The 18,965-nt window shown below is 39.0% G+C and overlaps 1 protein-coding gene across 4 annotated transcripts in view; it reads left to right on the top strand.

Annotated features, from left to right (window-relative positions):
- The window catches only part of rerg (RAS-like, estrogen-regulated, growth inhibitor), an 88,263-nt gene that overhangs the window by 54,333 nt on the left and 14,965 nt on the right, over positions 1 to 18,965 (top strand). For all 4 annotated transcript variants that reach the window (XM_059325712.1, XM_059325711.1, XM_059325714.1 and 1 more), the window contains exon 3: positions 11,198 to 11,254. In XM_059325712.1, coding sequence (XP_059181695.1) covers positions 11,198 to 11,254 — 57 coding nt within the window. The remainder of the gene's footprint in view (positions 1 to 11,197; positions 11,255 to 18,965) is intronic.

Genomic DNA, 18,965 nt, shown 5'->3' with positions numbered 1-18,965 from the left:
ATAGATAGATAGATAGATAGATAGATAGACTGTACATGTACTTGTATGAACATATATACACACATAGACACAGGATACATAAAGACACCACGGCCCAACAAAAATATACACTTAATCCTCCACATTCATCACATTTAATCCTCCAGCATAGCATAGCAACCCCTCTGGTTGTTACCGGGGTACTTTGTTTAAAGCTGATACAGCAGAAGGTACAAAACTTCTGCTGTAGCGACCACTTTTACAGACTCTGCGTGCGATGGCTCTGTTGATGGGGTCAGAGCGGTTGGGGGTAGGAAGACCAATGATTTTGGAGGCGTGATGAGTAATGCGTGCTAGTGTGTTCCTGTTTGAGGTGGTTAACATGTTAAAAAAGCAGGTTGAACAGTAGAGGATGATGGGTTGAACTATGCTTTTTTAAAGTAACAACAGAAGTTGGGGGGCTACAGAGAATGCTTTGAGTTTGCGGATGGCAGAGAGTCTTTGTTGGCAGCATTTGTGTGTGTCTGTGGTATGATGATCAAAGTTCAGTATATTGTCCAGGATGAGTCCGAGGTATTTGATGGACTCCACGATTTCCACGGATTCCCCGTTAATCACAGTGGGGTTATGGGTGTGTGCTGAGCTGTGGGTGCTGGAGATGTTGATGATCAGTTGTTTTGTTTTCTTGACATTAAGTTTAAGGTAATTGTTTATGCACCATTGTGAGAAGTGGGAGATAGAGTCCTGATAGCTTAGAGCATAGAGTTATTGTCTTTAAGGAGTGCAAGTATGACAGTGTCGTCGGAGTATTTAATATATGTAGTGAAAGGTGAGGGGCTGGTGCAGTCGTTAGTGTAGAGGGTGAACAGAAACGGGCCCAGGACACAACCTTGTGGGGCTCCTGTGTTGGTGATGATGGTGGAGGATGAAGATGGCCCACTCTGACGGTCTTAGGTCTGTGGCTGAGGAAATTGTAGACCCAGTGGATGACAAAATCTACTCCTTGTGTGTGGTGTCAGTGCAACAGGAGAGCTGTCAGTACTGCATGCTTGTCATCTGCATTAACATTAACTCCATCAATAAACGTGCAGAAATCTGAAGCTGCATCCAGATCAGGGATTCAAAATGCTATCGGGCATATCGAAGCATCTGTAACCCAGATATCAAACTGTTAGCCTCGCTCCATATTGTTTTCAGACAGAGTTCCCACTATTAGACATTGCCATGGAAGTAGTGAGTGATAAGTGAGTGATTGTTACGTACCTAATCACAAAAATCCTGATAGCCAGAAACACTATCATAACTCTGAAGCTTTCTAGCCTTGCTAACGCCAGACTATATCACAAATGAGATCTAGTCTGGCAACAAGATGTTCATTTTTCCGTAGAGGAGGCGTGGTTTACGATCCTCCAGAGCCGTTTATTGGGCGCTACGAATGTCTATCAAAAGCGTCTGTACGTAGATCTTAGCCAATTGTATCAGTTATACCAGATGACGCATGTAGAGCGACAGAAATTTATGTTTACATAGCCAGACTAGCCCATCTCTACTTTGGGACTAAAATGTGTGTGTGTGTGTGTGTGTGTGTCTGTGAGAGAGTGTTGCTGCTTTGCTTCTCCAGTTCTAGCTTTCTGCAAGATTATTTATTTTTACGCCTTATTCCCCCCTCATGTCATTCAGCCACACACATCCACTGATTTTATGGGCAGTAGACGAGCTGCTGCGGGTCTCTGGGCGCCTCTGCTGTCCCCCAGCTCGTAGCGAGATCACCGGCGTTACAGCAGTGAGCGGTAGCGGGGCTAGTTGGTAGATTAGGCTTTGCCAAATCCTGTCGGAATTTTTCGCAGTGAAACAGGAGTGCAAAGTCAACGTTGTTCTTCTTTTAAAATAAACTTTGGCTCTAAACTATCTCGAACACGAGTAGTACGCGTCATCGTCTTGCCGTCCCTCCCCATTCTGTGATTGGATCCATAAAACAGGGCTAAGAAACGGCCTTAGATTCCAGACTGTTTGCAGGTTTGAAATGAAATCGAGCGCGCAAGGCAGCATGGGTATACCCAGGCTAGTAGCTTTCCCTGCTGAAGGAGCACATTTGTGTTGTGGATGCAGGTGTTTATTGATACCCAATTAAATACCGCAACAAAAAAATAAAAAAAATAAATAAATTCCATTTCATTCTTCCTGACCACCAGAGACAGACAATGAACTCTGGCAAAAATGAAAGGAAATGATCATTACTTTGTTATTACTGGTATTGGTATCTACTTAATTTCTGCAATCGTGACATTTCTAGTTGTGAATGACCGTGGCAAGATGTCAAATGGTGTAATCACAAAAAAGGATAAATATTAAATACTTCATCCACCTACATTGTATTTAAGTGGACATATACATATAATTACTTCATTTAAAAAAACATCAAATTAATTTTTTTTTTTTTGTATTTCTACATTTACACATTTCGTCAATATTGAGCAGAACATATTCTAAATACAACCATTTTTTCAAAAGTTTGGACAAATTTTGTAAAAATGTGTTTGTAGTTGTATAGTGTTGTAATGTAAACGTGGATTGTATTTTTTCTCATTTTAATTCACATTTATTTCCCTGTATATAATCAGATTTTTATTGGGAAAAAAATTACTTGTTACACCAAATGACACTGCGTAAGATCACGTCATTGACCCATCTACTTAATTTCTGCAACTGTGACATCTCTAGTTGTGAATGACCAAATTTCCAAGCGACGTCTGAAAGCAGCCTATCAAAAATAATTAATGTGTGCTGCAGGAATTCATAGAAGGCGCAAGGATTTAAAAGCGTGGCCCCATTTCCATCAGTGTAATCCTTCAATCAAACTGAGGAGAGAAAAACAAAACTGGTGCAAGGAGGTTTTTCCACAGCTGTGATATGTAAGACTGTGACAGTTGCCAAGAGGCTTCATTTCTCTTTCTACCAGCTCTGTTATCAGCTTTCCTCTCGCTGCACACAGTCAGTGAATCGCCTCCCGTTGTGATCTGGTCTGCTTGCTGATACACAGCACATTTTCCCCCCGCAGACCTGTAGTCAATCTGGGCCACAAGGTCTATACTGACGCAGGTTAACAAAGGCTCCTCTCTTCCATGTGTACATTTCTTCTAGTGGCAGTGAAAGGCAGAAGATACAGTTACCTCTAATGACGAAAGGACTTCACACCCCATTGGTTGTTCTGTCCACCTGGAATCCAGGCCACTGAAGCAGAAACAACACGAAATAACCTTAGTGGGAGATTAAGTCAGCAGCAACTAGTAAATGTGCCTGGAGAACACTGTAAAAAAAATGTCTGTAGATTTTAAGGTGAAAAACTGCTAAACCATGACAGTAAAAGACTGTAAAATGATAAATTAGTCAATTCAGAGTAACAATGAAACTCCGTAAATGTAAATATCAGCCAAAACTGTAATTTTTACAGTTTTGTTTTTTGAAAAATACATTACTCCCCTGTAAAATCCACTGTAATATGCATTTAATGTAATATATATACAAGCCACCAATGTAATTTTTGCATTTTTTTCAAAAATTTCATCTTCCTTTTTGCCGCACTCAATTTTCTTTTGCTTACAGAGGCTCCATACTTTGGAATTCTCATATTCATGTAGTTCACGTAACTTTTTTCATCCCTCAATAATTTTAAGTTAAGACTGAAAGCTTACCTGTTAAATCAAGACTCCTAATAGTTTATTTTCCAGTATAGTTATCATTGGACCATTATCTCTTATACATGCTCATACAATTATTTACGTTGAAATTATGAGATAAAAAGTCAAAATATGAGATACAAAGTTGAAATTATGAGATAAAAAGTCATAATTATGAGATAAAAAGTTGAAATTATGAAATTATTATATCTTTTTTTGTTGTTATTTGTTGTTGCTTTCTCTCGTGGTTGTTCTTGATTTATTTTTGAATTTTTGTATATTTCTTGGGGAGGTGCTTTTTATAAGCCCATAGGGTTTCCCATACTTACTATTCATGTTTCATTTCTGTTTTTTTTGTTGTGAAAAATACTTTTTCTTACTGTTAAATGTTTTAAACACCATATCTCTCTCTATATAGAAAAATATACTTTAATATTTAATGGGAAAATCTTTAATTTATGCAGCATTTATAAAGTATTTTCTTGTCAATTATATGGCAAAACAGTGTTTCTTTTGATAGAAAAACCTTTTATTAATACAGTTAAAAAATGGAATAAAATGGCGATGTTGAACGTGAAATCAACAGTGCCAATATCTTTTTACAGTAATATTAAAGTTCTACTGTATTTATTATGGTAAAGCTCTGGCAACCACAGCTGCCGTTTTTTTACCTTAAAAACAACAGGGTTTTTTTTACAGTGAAGAAACGTGCGTGTCAGTCCGCCTCCTCAACAGCATGACAAATTATCTGCTGCTGTTCTGCTTTGGGTGCATTCAGGGAATAATTGAAAGTTGCATGACACAATATTCTTTTGCCTGAAAACACTCAAAAGAGAGAGAAATGTGGACAGGAAATAAACCAAACACACAGACAAAAGCCTGTTTTTTTCTGTAAAAGTAAAAAAAGGTTTTGGCTAATAAAGAAGAGACTTTGGTGAAGCTTTCCACAGCTACTCCACATGTTCAAAAGACAAATTGAAACATTTGAGCAGCAGGCTCTCAGCAATCATCAAACACTGCCCTGAGCTCAAAGGCTGGACTTGAGTTCTTTAGGAGCGTAATGAAACGTGGCAGCGACACTCTGGCCCACATAATAGGTTTTCTTTCCGTTCCTTGTCGTGGCTAATTATGAGTGAAAAAAGGCCTGGAAAAGATGGATGGTTTTTTTCTAACAGTTCAAAGGCAAAGCTGTTTCCCCATTGTCTCTTTGCTCCAAGCAGCAGCTCAGCAACTTGACATAAGGACACAGATACACGCCTGGACTCAAGTGGACCACTTAGGCCCATAGGGAGTCTCTCAGGCACATGACAGCTCCCACAGAGAACTGGACTAAAGGTGTGAACACTTGCTTGTTGCTGTGCGTTTGCAAACAATCAATAAAAAGTTAAAAAGAGGAGAAAAAAAGAAGGCTCCTATAGAGTATTGCTGGGATAGAGAATCTTTGTAGGAGAACCCAGAAGATAGCATAGTCCTGGGATTTTTCCATTGGCTTTTGGATTATTGCAGAAAAAAATCGTCCGTGGTAGGGCTGCAAGATTATGAAAAAAATGTGAATCTCAATTGTTTTTGCTTAGAATTGAGCTCACGATTCTCTGGCACAATTTTTATTAGAGATAGATCGATATATCGGCCAATATTTGCATTTTTTACTTGAATCTGCATCGGCCGATTTGTGCGTGCTTTCGCCGATCAATTCGCCCATTTCACTGAGCCAACAGCAGGCAAGGCTCGGTCCAACATATGCCATTCTCTGGTGAGCTGCTGCTGATACCGGAAAAAAGAAAAACACATCAAATACGTGGATCATCTGAGGCACCACCACCTCGAGGCCTAAAACAACATACCGTATTTCCCCAATTTAAAGCCGGGCCCCTATTAATGACCGGCCTCATTTAGTAACCGTGTGTAAAAACAATTTTTAGTAAATAAAAGCCGGCCTCTTTTATAAGCCGGGTGTCTTACCGGTGTTATGTCAAAGTCTGTTCCCCCGTCGATATGTGTACCCCTTACCTTAACCTGAACCAACCTGACCCCTGACCCCAACCAGTCCTCCTTTAAGTTGCTTAACATGACCCCAAGTTTACCGTAACCCCAAACAGTTCTCTCTACAAGGCCTTACCTTAAACTTAAATCCTAACTCCAACCGGAGGTGATGCTACGGAGAACACCATTCAGGAAACATCATTTGACGGGTAACAGATTTCAACACAACACCTGTATTTTGAAGTTTGGCCACACGAGTTAGTACTGTAGGTAAATATGGTTGTTTCTCCCGCTGTCCTAGTCATTCTCTGTAAAGTCGAGCCGTTTACGCATGTTCTTCTGAGCTTTTTAGTAGTTTAGACATTTTAAATCCTGCTTAAAATGAACATTCAGCGTGCTGTTCATTGTTTGTTTACATCCGTGTACTTCCAATATGGCTGAAATCCGGGTAACTGGCTACAATGCGCTGTGTAAAACACTCTAAAAAGTGCCGGTCAGAGCTGCTCTGATTTTCTTTTTTTAATAAAAGCCTCCTTCAAATAATAGCCTGCCCCTATTATTAGCCGGGTCCCAAACTGATTTTTTATTAGTAGAAGCCCCGGCTACTATTGGAGGAAATACGGTACACATTGTATACTATCCAACTGTTAATATGTTTAGTTTGTTTTGTTAATAAATGTTTCTTTTTTTGTTTAAATTGAGACTTCTGTAACATTTGTTATCATAGTGTCATTTTTTATCATGTAAATGGAGGGAGAAAAGGCAACATAGGCTTCAAGAATCGGCCCCAAAAAATCGGCAGCACATATCAGGGATCGGTTAAGACTGATGTCAAAATAATCGGTATCGGCATCGGCCTTAAAAAACCTGTATTGGTCGACCACTAATTTTTATTCACAAAATGTTTATTTTAATGATGAACTTTGACACACACAAAAATAGTGCTTTGGCAAGGGCATAGTAGTAGTTATATCATTAGAAGATAAATTATTTTAACAAAAATAAAAAACAAAAATTGAGACATGCGGTTGATAACAGCTTCCCCCTATCATCATATGCACATCAAACAGTGTGATTTCCTTGGAACGTAGAGTGTATGGCCCTGAATATAGCACTTTGGAATTGGCTTAAAGATTCTTGGCCAGAAACACAAGTCTGTCAACATGTTGAGGCTTCAGTGACAAACGGTGACGTGTCACAATGTTCCACCTGTACTAACAGCCGTTCAGAAGGAGAGCTTGTTGCAGGAATACACAGCTATTTCCTCGCTAGCACAGACAGTCGTGGAGGTCGGTTCGTGTGGGTGGGTGACTCTCTCCACTACCGTTTGGGTTTTCGTCGCCATCCATTCAACCCTCCTTACCGCAGACTTTCCTCCGCTTTAACTCTCTCTTCCCCAACCAGTGTTGCCAACTCCTCAATAAGGAAAGTAGCTATTGAATACATCTCTGACTGCAGCTGGGAGAGACTCCTGCAGGAGGACTGTGCCGCTTGTCAGTGCGTTGGGGCGAGGGAGGAACAGCCGGCAGACCCCATGGCTTGTTAAGAAGAGAAAGAAGGAGTCTCCAAAAGTCTCTAATAACACCAGAAAAAGTCGATAGTCGCTTTTTTGAAAGATAGTCGCTAGGGGGTCTGAAAAGTCGCTAAATCTAGTGAGAAACTCGCTAAGTTGGCAACACTGTTCCAAACACTCAACTGCAGGCAGGTTTACTCCACTGAATCACGTGTTGACGTAAAGACACTTTACCATTGGTTGAGGGAGGCAGTGCTGTGTTTGGGGGCGCTTGAAAAAATCTTTGAGGAAATAGGAGCATTTGTTTCCGATGCAGCTCGAGATATAAAATGCTTCAGAATCAATGTGTGTAGAAATGAGATCACGTGAATGTGCGAATCGAGATCGCCATTTTTTAACGATTTATCGTGCAGCCCTACTCTGTGGCGTTAGATTTAAAAAGCTACTGTTAGGCTATCAACAACCTATTCTGTCCTAAAAAGTCTAAGTGCAGAAACTACATTTTTGGTCGAAATTGAGTTATAACTAAAAATGAACTCCTTGATGTCTGTTTTATCTTGTGACAAAGTTTTGGATTTCAATTTTGCTTTATTTCAGAGAAATAATTATATAAAAAGACTGCAGTAAGTTCACTGAGCGTGGTCTGCTTTGACTGTGATACAGTGTAGCCTTGTATTTCTTCATTGTGTTGAATAGTGAAGACAAGAATAATAGAATTTATAAGTTTCTCTGATTGAGAAATTAATATCCAGATAGTGATCAAATAAAAACGTGAGATAAAATTAAATTAAGACTAAGATATAACACTACTTTATCATATGAAGTCTAAAATACACAAATATTTGAATAGAGTTGTTAAACACTTTTAAATACATTTATAACAAAATCAATTTGAAAGTTACTGCACTCTGGTTTTGCATCACTATTAGAACCTTTAACAGCAAAACCAGAGTGCAGTAACTACATTTTTGAGCATAAATATTACATCATCAATACATTTAGAAATAAGTGTCATACCACTTTCCTACCTATAACCCATTTGGCTGACAAGTTAAAAAACGTTTAAAAAAACTTTATAGCAGTTTTACCCTTTGCGTATGCAGATAGACATTGTATTTACTTGACTGTATGTCGAAGAATAAAACGTTAAAAAGTACTTTTTAAGTACAGCTGTTCATCTATAAACACTTTTGATATCGGATCATACAAAAGGGTCGTTCTTTTCAAATGATTATTAACTGACCCACGCAGTGGCTAATGATAGCAATCTCAGACAGACCTGTTGTCTTATTAAAGCATGGTAGACACACATAGGGGTAGACATTTGGGAAACATAGCTTATTTGCTTTTCCAAGAGCGAAATAAGAATAATACCTCTGCAAGGTAGGAGGCAGTTAGCCTAGCTTAGCATAAGGGCTGGAAGACAGATGATGAAGACAGATGAGCTACATTGTCTGTATCCACAGTTAAAATAATGTGCCTGTAATGAAAATAGTTGGCGGAGCCAGGCGAGCTGTTTCTCCCTCCTTCCACTCTTTATGATAAAATAATCTAATCCCCTTAATGGCTTTAGCCCTAAATTTTATGCATGGACATTAGAGTGGTGTTGATCTTTCTTATCTCACTCTTACAAGGAAGCAAAGTGTATTTTTCAATGTAAAACCATTCCTTTCACTTTCTATAACATCATTTATTTTCTCTGGGAAACACGAATAAACAGCTGCATACTATAGACGTGTTAGCTTACGCCTGTGAATCCTTGTATTAGCTAGCCTTTTATATTCACTGATAAACGCTCACTGATTGACTTCATCTTCCTTTTTGCTGCACTACACATACTCAGTTTTCTTTTACTTACAGAGGCTCCATACTTTGGAATTCTCATATTCATGTAGTTCAACTATTTTCATCCCTCAATAATTTTAAGTTAAGACTGAAAGCTTAGCTGTTAAATCAAGACTCCTAATAGTTTCTTTTCCAGTATAGTTGTCATTGGATCATTATCTCTTATACATGCTCATACACTCAAATACAATTATTTACGTTGAAATTATGAGATAAAATGACAAAATTATGAGATAAAAAGTCAAAATATGAGTTGAAAGATAAGAGTTGAAATTATGAAATAAAAAGTCTAAATATAAAATTTCTCCTCAGTATAGTTGTCATTGGATCATTATCTCTTCTACATGCTCATACACTCATACACTCAAATACAATTACCGTGTGCTATAAAATGGCACTTGTATCGCTTTCTTTTTGGTCGTTATTTGTTGCTTTTTCTCATTGTTGTTGTTGATTTATAATTGAATTTTTGTATATTTCTTGGGGAGGTGCTTTTTATATGGCCATATAGGGTTTTTTAACCTCTGTTGCACTTACTATTCTTGTTTCATTTCTGTTTTTTGTAATTGTCTTTTTAGATGGTTCAAATAAATAAATACAAATACAAAATGACTATCAATTATACAAACTAAAACACTGCAGTTTTCAGATAAACTGCAACAGAACTGAGGTGCACACACCTCCTGCAGTTTGGTGCACTGCAAAAACCAACTGACAAAAATAAGAAATAAATAACTAGAATTAAGCAAATACATGCTTGAAACAAGTAAAATTATCTGCCAGTGCAGTAAGTACATTTTACTTTGTAAGAATTCTTTAAATTAGTAAAAATATCTAGGCACTGGACACCAATGATGTCTTGAAATAAATACAAATATACTTATTTTGAGCAATTGTGGCTTGAAAAGGCCAACTGTAGTAATTAAAATAAGCCAGAATATACTTGAAACGAGCACGTTTTGGTGGTAGAAAATGCTTTTAAAATATCATTAAAACTACATGCAACTAAAACTCTCAATCGGAGCCAATATTTTAGGTAAAACTCACCATATTCAACAGTTGAATAGCTTGAAAAGCATGAAAAAGCTCACATTGTCAATCCTAAAAACAAGTCTTTAAACAATAAGATAATTAAATAAGCACATAATAATAATTAAATAAGCACATACATCTATGGTCAGTAGGTTAATAATACTCAAAACAATATAATTAAGATACTATAGCTAGATATAAGAAGAAAATACTTGGAAGGTTCATGTTTTTTGCAGTGTGGGGTGGTGAAGGGCAGCATGATGCTTTGTAGAAATTAGATTACACTTTAGTGCTTGGTTGTGAATTACTGGAGGATGATAATAGTATAATAAGCAGCAGAGAAGGCAATGGGGTTTGTGTGGTCCTATTGATGCAACAATCTTGGCTCCGAGATGAAAACTTCTGCTATGGAGACGTCCCACAGAGCCGTCACATGTTGATCGGGGATGGAGTGATTTCATGCCGTTGCCAGACTTTCCTCAAAATGAGTTTACATTTCAAATGAGTATTCACAGGTGCTTTGACTCGCAAACAGCATAAGGGCGGTTTAGTTTTATAGCTCTGCATGATACAGAGGCAATGGCCTCTTAATTCTGCCTGAATGAAGCAGATCTCTGTGCCGCAGATTACTTGTTGATGGTAAATCATTAGAAGAGTGAGTCACTACCCTGCTGGGGATGGGGTTTTTTTTTTGTTTATTTGTGATGAAGGCCAACGCTCTCAAGAGTGGGCTAAAAATCCCATAATAAGAGAAGCAGCTCATGATGAACTTGGAGAGACGATGTTTCATCCTGAAGGCTGTTTGAAGTCTGCCTTAATGATCTGGAACTGTTCAGAAAGGTATTAGCATTTAGATGAGAAGTGTAGTAAAGTGGTTTGGATCTTGGGGCCTCTTGCTGCTTATCCAGAGCTGATAAGCTACTGCAGTCGACATAATGTCAGAGGATGTGGATATTAGGACGCGGCCTGATAACATCAGTGCCAATGGTCATGCACTTCAAGCTTATTTTTCATGTTTTGACAACCATACTCAAGACACAATATTCTATTCTAACTTAATGGTATAGTTTTGCTTTAATTCCACTGAATATATCCTGGAAAGCATGAAGACGAAGCTGTAATTCTTGTGATGTTTTCATATTCTGAACATGTTGTTTGTTCTCTGCAGCTTTGGTGGTTAGATTTCTGACCAGACGCTTTATCTGGGAGTACGACCCGACACTCGGTAAGGCAATAATCTTCTTCTATTATTATTATTACTCTCACCACTTGCACAACCATTACTGCTGCTGCTGCTGCACATTTTGCTGCTATTGAAACTGGAACTCCACCATTAAGATTAAGATGAATTACTTTATTAATCCCACAACGGGGAAATTCAACCCCTGCATTTAACCCATCCTTTTTTACACACAAATGAACACACCATGCAAGGAGCAGTGGGCAACACATTACTGTGCCTGGGGAGCTGTGCAGGGGGGTTAGGTGCCTTGCTCAAGGCACCTAACGCACTTCAGTCCTTGAGTAGTCAGTACCGGGATTCGAACCAGTTACAAGCCCGATTCCTAACCTCTAGACCACGGACTGCCCAAATTACTGCTGTTTCCATAAACACAACTCTATACACAACTACTGCTTCTACTTTCAGACCTGCTACCACTACAACTACATGATTTTATTTTTCAACATGTTGCATCCCTGTAGGAGTCAAAGTAATAGTTTGACAATTAGGGCTGCACAATTAATCAAATTTTAATTGTGATCTCGTCTGCAATATTTCCATTTTAAAATGCGGCTCTCCTGCATATCTAATCAAGCACTTTCTACACCAGTAGTCCACCAACCACCAGGGGGCAGGGCCGTTTTTCTCCCCTGAAAAAACCTGGTTGCTGATTGGATAGAACGTTAAACAGGATGTGACGTAGTACTCGACGCGACAACAACACGCCAGTAAAAGCCGGCGAAGCAGTGTTGCCAACTTAGCAACTTTGTTGCTATATTTAGCGACTTTTCAGACACCCTTAGCGACTATTTTTCAAGATAGCGACTGGCGACAAATCCAGCAACTATTTCTGGTGTTATTGGAGACTTTTGGAGACTCGTTTTTACTCTTCTTAACGAGCCGCCAGCCCTCAAGTAAGAACGAGTCGAATCGGCGAGGTCCTCCTACAGCAGTCTCTCCCAGCTGCAGAGCCAGAGGGGATGTTAACCCCTTAGCGTCCAGTCTGCAAATTGCTAATAGGCTAACAGTTAGCTCTGTAGCAGTACAGTGTGTATGTGCTGCTGCTACGGGAGATGTTCACTTAGCGATCTGTTTGTTTACAACAAGCACTGGACACTCTGTACACACACTAAAAACTGTTCCTGTTGTTTGTTTAAAAGTAGTGCAATAAAAATACAGATGTTTTCCCTCACATGATTAATAATCGTGATTACAATATTGATCAAAATAGTTGTGATTATCATTTTGGCCATAATCGTGCAGCCTTATGTTTGACATTTTGGGACTTGAGCTCACGTCTTTGAGCAGCCAGTTAGCTTAGTTTAGATCCATCCCTCTACCAGCCCCTCTGACTGAATCACACTAATTATTTGTTAAATCTTGTTTCCTCTACAAAGAGTGTATAAATTGGTGGTTTAATAGGAAGATAAACACTGAAAAACTGACTAAAAGTCTGTGTCAGCCTGAAAATAAATATTCCAATGCATACGGCCTAATTCAAGCAACAGAACATCCGCCCTGATTTTTAACTTGCCAACAAAAACTTCAGGCGCTATCATTTTGTGAGAACTGTTCAAAGACAGTAGTGTAAAGGCTTGCCAATGCAACGCAGACACATTGCAGATATCTGTCGAGCAAGTATCTGGCCCTGTCAGGGAGTCTGTCTGGGAACTACGGCCAATGAGAGCAAAAGGCAGGTTCAGGGGAACCTGGGGGAAGGGTTGTTTTTCCACCTAGAGGAGACAGGTTAAAATAATGATGTGCTGAAAGAGGCTATTCTGTGAAGAAGTCTTCTTTTTCTGTTTTGGTTTATCAAGGAAAATCTTCTTGCATGTATTTTTCGGACAAAATATAATTGGGAGAGCAGACAAACTCATCTAGCATTCCGACTTATGAAAGATATTGCAACCCTGTTACCGGGCAGTCATGTAGTGTGAAAACCGCAACAACTTCAAGACTTTCTAATTACAAGAAAGCAAGTTGAAGTTGCATCGATCTGACAACTCTAAAAGTTGTCTAGTGAAAATAAGCCTCACACTCATTTATTTAAACCAACATCTTTGCACAGATGTTGTTTTGCTAAGCCTGCTATCTGTGGGCTGTAGCTCAATATTTAGTTTACAGATATGAGAGTGGTATCGATCCCTTCCTCTAACTAAATGAGAAATCATATTTCCTTTACAAATTCACATACAAAACCCTTTTCTCTAAAGCATTTTTTGCTACACTAAAAGGTGTAAAAATACACACACAACACATAAAAAAACATGTATGAGAAATTAAGTTAATAACCATGCAGTGAATTAAATACATTTTGTTTATTCAAAGGCATAATTCAAAGTGATGCAATCAGGTTTGATGCAGGTTTGATTCATTCGGCCCTCACCAGAACAATATGGAATGGTCTCTTTATGCACAGATTGAGCCAATTCCCTACATTGTAATTACAGGGCACAAAGACATCACATCTCCTTGGTAACATGCTTTTCATTTCCTGGCTGCACATGACAGGTCAGGAGATCTGGATTGCTCACATGATGCTCTCTTCAATACCATATCTATTCTTAGTGACATAAGATGCAGAATATATGAAGAGTGCAATTACCGCACCCGGGAGCTTTTTCTCTCCTTCTAATCAATCACCTCTTCATGTAACGACAAGATGATCACAATCTCAGAGCCAGTACGCCCTCCTGTTCACATCACAGCATATGGCTGGCAGGTTGTTGAGGTACAACAAAACACCTATTTTGCAGGTATTGAACTCTTTTGTTCGGCACAGATGAAACTTAAAAAGTTCAACATACAGGAAGCTGGTATTAATCAATTATTAGAAACAGAGATAGATTTTCTTTCCTCACAATACAGCACAGCAATAACACCAAATATAGATTTTTGTTGGGATGTAGTGTATTCATGCTGAGTGTACCATCTCCATACATGTGTACTGTATTAAGTTCAAGTAGTGCACATGGCTATAACTGCCTCCTTGATTACCACAAGAATTGGCGTCACAACCGAGAAAGCACAGCTTGAGGTGCATAATGCGAATAAAAGCACAGTTGGAGGGTGTCTGTGACCAATCAGACTGCCTGGCTGAAATTACCCATGAAGTGGTCGACACATTATTAAAACCCTATTACGGGCACAATACACAGGTGGGGCATGCATACAGAGTGCTGGTCCTAAAAGTGCCAAGATTACTGCCAGAACGTGGGCTGCACTTCATCAATTTCAATATGTCTCCCAGCGTCTACAGCTGGCCGTTCCTCTCCATTTATTACACACCTATTCATTTTGATTTTGATGATCAGGGCCACAAGCAAGTTCAGATGTTTTTTTGTGTTTTTTTTTTTTACAATGAGGAATCACTCATGTTCCTGCTTGGTGCTTTGAAGTTTGGTTCTTTCAGTACAGGTCCAGGCAATAACATGCCGGTAAGGATTTTTGTTTCTATAGGGTTTCATCCCAACAAAGACCAGTCCAGATTTAGCTGATAAGCACACATTATCTATGCTTTGCACAAGACTGCACATCCTTGCTCCTGCATGTCCTGGGTCTGCCCAGGTGTGTCTTGTACACATCAAAACACAACAGCTACCTCAAGTAAATGTGAAGTACAGACTACTGAGCCTCTTACCAGTAAAAAAATAACTCACTGAGGTGAAAACTTGTTGAGTGCGCTATCTACTTTCGACTTCACTTGTTGACGTCAGTAACTATATCAAGGCAGAGGAGTTGTGGCAGAGCAGACAGACCACAGACTGCATTTATTTATTTATTTATTTATTGTTTATTGTGCAATAATACAATACAGTGACAGGGAGTGAATATTAAACGACAATAATGGTACCCCTGTGTGTGTGTGTGTGTGTGTGTTTGTGTGCGTGCATGTTTCAGTTCTAGTAGTTAAGTATTAATATATGATAATAAACATTATGCATCATTATTACGCAGAGAAAGAGGTACTAATAAAATGTAAATAGATAAAATAAAAAAAATAATAATAAAAATAAAAATAATAATAAAAAAAAAATATATATATATACGCTATTGAATTACAAAGAAAAATCTCTTGCAAGGAAACTCAAAAAAGGCGAGGCAAGGCAAGCTGTGGCTGTGGCAAGAACGAGATAACTGGCTGGTATGGTGATGGGGTCAAACACACTGGACCAAGACAAGGGAAAACACAGACTATTGGAACACATGGATGGAAGGGAGCACCAGGTGAACACAGACTATTGGAACACATGGAGGCAAGGGAGCACCAGGTGAACACAATCGGTGATGATGGGAGACAATCAGACGGATGAAACATGGGGAAGGACAAGTGACCTGAAACGAGAGGAGAGTTACTATTTCAAAATAAAACAGGAAATAACCAGGAAAGACCAGAACACAAAATAAAACACAACCTCAATGCGGTGTGACGAATACCCAATCAATCATTACCTTACACCCCCCTTGTTAAAAAAAATTCAAATGACTTATTCAAACAAAACTTGTTCAAAGAAAAACACTTGAACAAACATAAGCGTGATAAGAACTACTTAAAATGACAGATACATATTTGGGGAAAATGTAAATGACCTGTACTTTCATTTTCAGGTCAAGCCTCAATTTATTTGAAGATATTTTCTTTGTAGTATTAATTTCTTTATATGACCTGAGATTTGTCTTAAAATTCAATCTAGAACTAGTTTTTTTGTTATCTAAGAATTTTTTTTTCTCCAGTATTTTTAAAAAGATGGTAAGAAAGTTTTATCGGGAACCTTGTATCATGAATGGTATTGAATCATGAATTGAACACCACAATGCTTTCTGAAATCTGATTTACAGTTTTAAATGTAATACACAATTCGGAGAAATGTTTGAAAAAAGGGAAATGATGAATAAGGACAAGTAGTGAGATATGGCTCTGTTTTTAGAAATTCCAAATGTTGCCTTGTCTTTGAACCAGATCCTGAATGAGAGTATCAGATAAAAGCTTAACGGACAAAGGCAGTCGAAGAAATTGTTAGAGCTCTGCTGCTTGACAGGAAGAAGAGGCACCACCCGACCTTGTATTTTTATATATAGAAATCTTTTTTTTTTTTTTTTTTATATTTCTGGTGGTTGGAGAGGCTGGATTAGTTAAATAACCAAATACATCTGACCACCTTTAATTATAATCTATTTAGAAAATAAAATACAAATGATCAATAGCCTATTTTCTTCTGATGTGCATCTTGGTGGAAATAAAATTATACTTATATTTTGGAGTGCTTTACTGACAAGTGTCTGACACTAAAATGGCTCACATGACTGCCAAGATCAGCCCCAAACCAAACACAAATCCACGCATCAAATGTTCTTTCAGACACCTGTGACTTAACTGACACTACATCAGCAAAGAAGGAAGAGATTGTGATAAACTGTGTGATTTGGCTTGTTCCTTGTAGGGCTGGGCGATATGGACCAAAGTCATATCCCAAAATATTTAGGCTGAATATCTATATATGTATGATATATACCCCGATATTTTTATTCCAAAGTGAGAGCAAATGTTCAGTCAAAGTCAAATATGCAACCTGGTGTCACAGGAATCCATGAAATAGCCACTGATTTGCTTAACTCAAAATCCGTGGAATAGCCACGGAATCACTCAAATTTCCGTGAAACTGACACGGATTTCGCTACAATGAAAGTTAATGACAGTCATATCCCGTGGCTATTCCATGGATATTTTTTCCTATTGGTTTGTGTCCAAGTCACGTGACTTTCAAGGTTCCGGCGGTCAGAACAAAAAACATGGCGGACAGTTCTCTAATTTTTAGTGAAAAAAATCAATATTTTGACTTAGTTTCTGCATAAAAATGGATTTTTCCATTTCCAGCGAGAAACATATGTTTTATTTTCTAAATATTCACTCAGTGAATTCACATAATCACTTTGTGGCGAACATCTCGCCAGAAAAAGACGATCCGCTGTGTTTTATTTTGAAATCTCCCTGATCCTCTGTGTATTTAACGGATCAAACCTTCGACCATTACATGCCTTGTGTCTGAGGTTGATTTGCTGATCAACATATTCTGTTGCAGCGGGAGACACTAATGTTGACAAAGTGACGACTTGTGATCAGACGTGTCCGTTGTTTCATTTTGTTTTCTACCGGATGTGGTGCGATCTCATTGAATCGCGCTTTATATCGATATTATTTTTATATCGATATATCGCGCAGCCCTAGTTCCTTGCACTCATTCCTGGCATGTATCATCAAACTGTGGTGTCATGTGTTCCTGCATCACAATAAATAACGCAAAAAGACATGAATATGTGCTTAAGTAATGACTTTTGCTAAATCATCTGCTGATTTTGTTCCAAGATGACCAGTTGAATCTTGTTCCGTGATGCACAATGACAGCAATAACAGTAGCTGTTCAGAAAGCAGATGGCCACAGTATATTGCATTAGTCATTTCTGTCTCTGCACACCATCCACTTAGAGAATCTAATGGCCTCTGGCACACAGAAATGGCCTCTGCTACTTCCACTGTGGTTTGGCATCACAACCACAACAGTGTTTAATACTGTATCACATAGCGCTGAGGGAATTCCCAGTTTGAACATTTAGTACTATAACGGATGTGTAACAGCAAAATGATTTTACGAGCTATATCAACAAACCGTTTTCTGTTTCCAGTTCTGACACTTTGAGTCTGCCGTGACACTTTCTCTTTCTGCCTCCTGTCAGAGCTGCCCTCTGGCAGTGGGAGGTTTTAAATTATGAGGGAAGAATTGCTTGCTGCCAGGAAAATTACTGCTTTTGTTTCTCTCGAGGACCTTTAGATGGGATGCTGGGGCTGGTTAAATCATCCCGGCCCTGCCCCATGTCAGTGTATTTAGCTACAAATACACAGAAGGGGTGGACGCAGACAGATTAGGTGCTGTTTGTAGCTGATAGAGTGATGACTCCTGAAATAGGCTGTCCCGCGGGTCACTATGTGAGACTCTGGGTCTCCTCCTCACAGATGCTTCTCATGCCTCCAGCAAAACAGCTATAAATCCCCATTTCATCCGCCTCTGGCTCTCTGTGACATTTCATTTACGTCACAGGATGCAGTTTATCCCCCCGAGAGGTGGGCGCACCTGGGACACAGTGGGTTGGACGTGCAGAGACTGGAGCAAAAACAAGCTCAGAGTCTTCAATTTTAAACTCTCTTAATAAGAATATGATCATCTGTTTAACAGTTTATTAGTTTAATCGTTTTTGAACTTATAACTCTGTGCATTTACATGCAAAGTTAAATTGAGCTATGCTTAAAAATTGTTTTTGGCATCTAATGACTCAAGGACTTCTGTCCTTGTCCCAGTTTACATGCAACTGAGAAAATAGAATAGCTGACGGAACGTGTCCTCCTCCTCAACACTGGGTGGCGCTATGCGTCGTTTCAGCGGGTTGATATGCCCTTTCTGTTGACCTCAGTTCGACACTTTCATCGCTACTGACCGGTGGCCGGCTAATGCGAACGGCTAATGTGTGACCGGCTAATATGAGCGGCTAATCTGACCGGCTTTCCTGGATGTTTTTCTTCCGGGGCCATACGCCAGCGCTGGGGTGGAGCATGTGGAGAATGCGTTGTCTAATCATACACACCGGCGAAAATCTTATTCCAATCTCATTATCTGGGTGTGCTAATCGGAGTTGGAGGACTAACACGTTTACATGCACTTCA

The sequence above is a fragment of the Centropristis striata genome, chromosome 22 (genome assembly GCF_030273125.1).
Source record: "Centropristis striata isolate RG_2023a ecotype Rhode Island chromosome 22, C.striata_1.0, whole genome shotgun sequence".
In the NCBI taxonomy this organism is placed as follows: domain Eukaryota; kingdom Metazoa; phylum Chordata; class Actinopteri; order Perciformes; family Serranidae; genus Centropristis; species Centropristis striata.
This window is presented reverse-complemented; position numbering and strand designations above follow the sequence as displayed.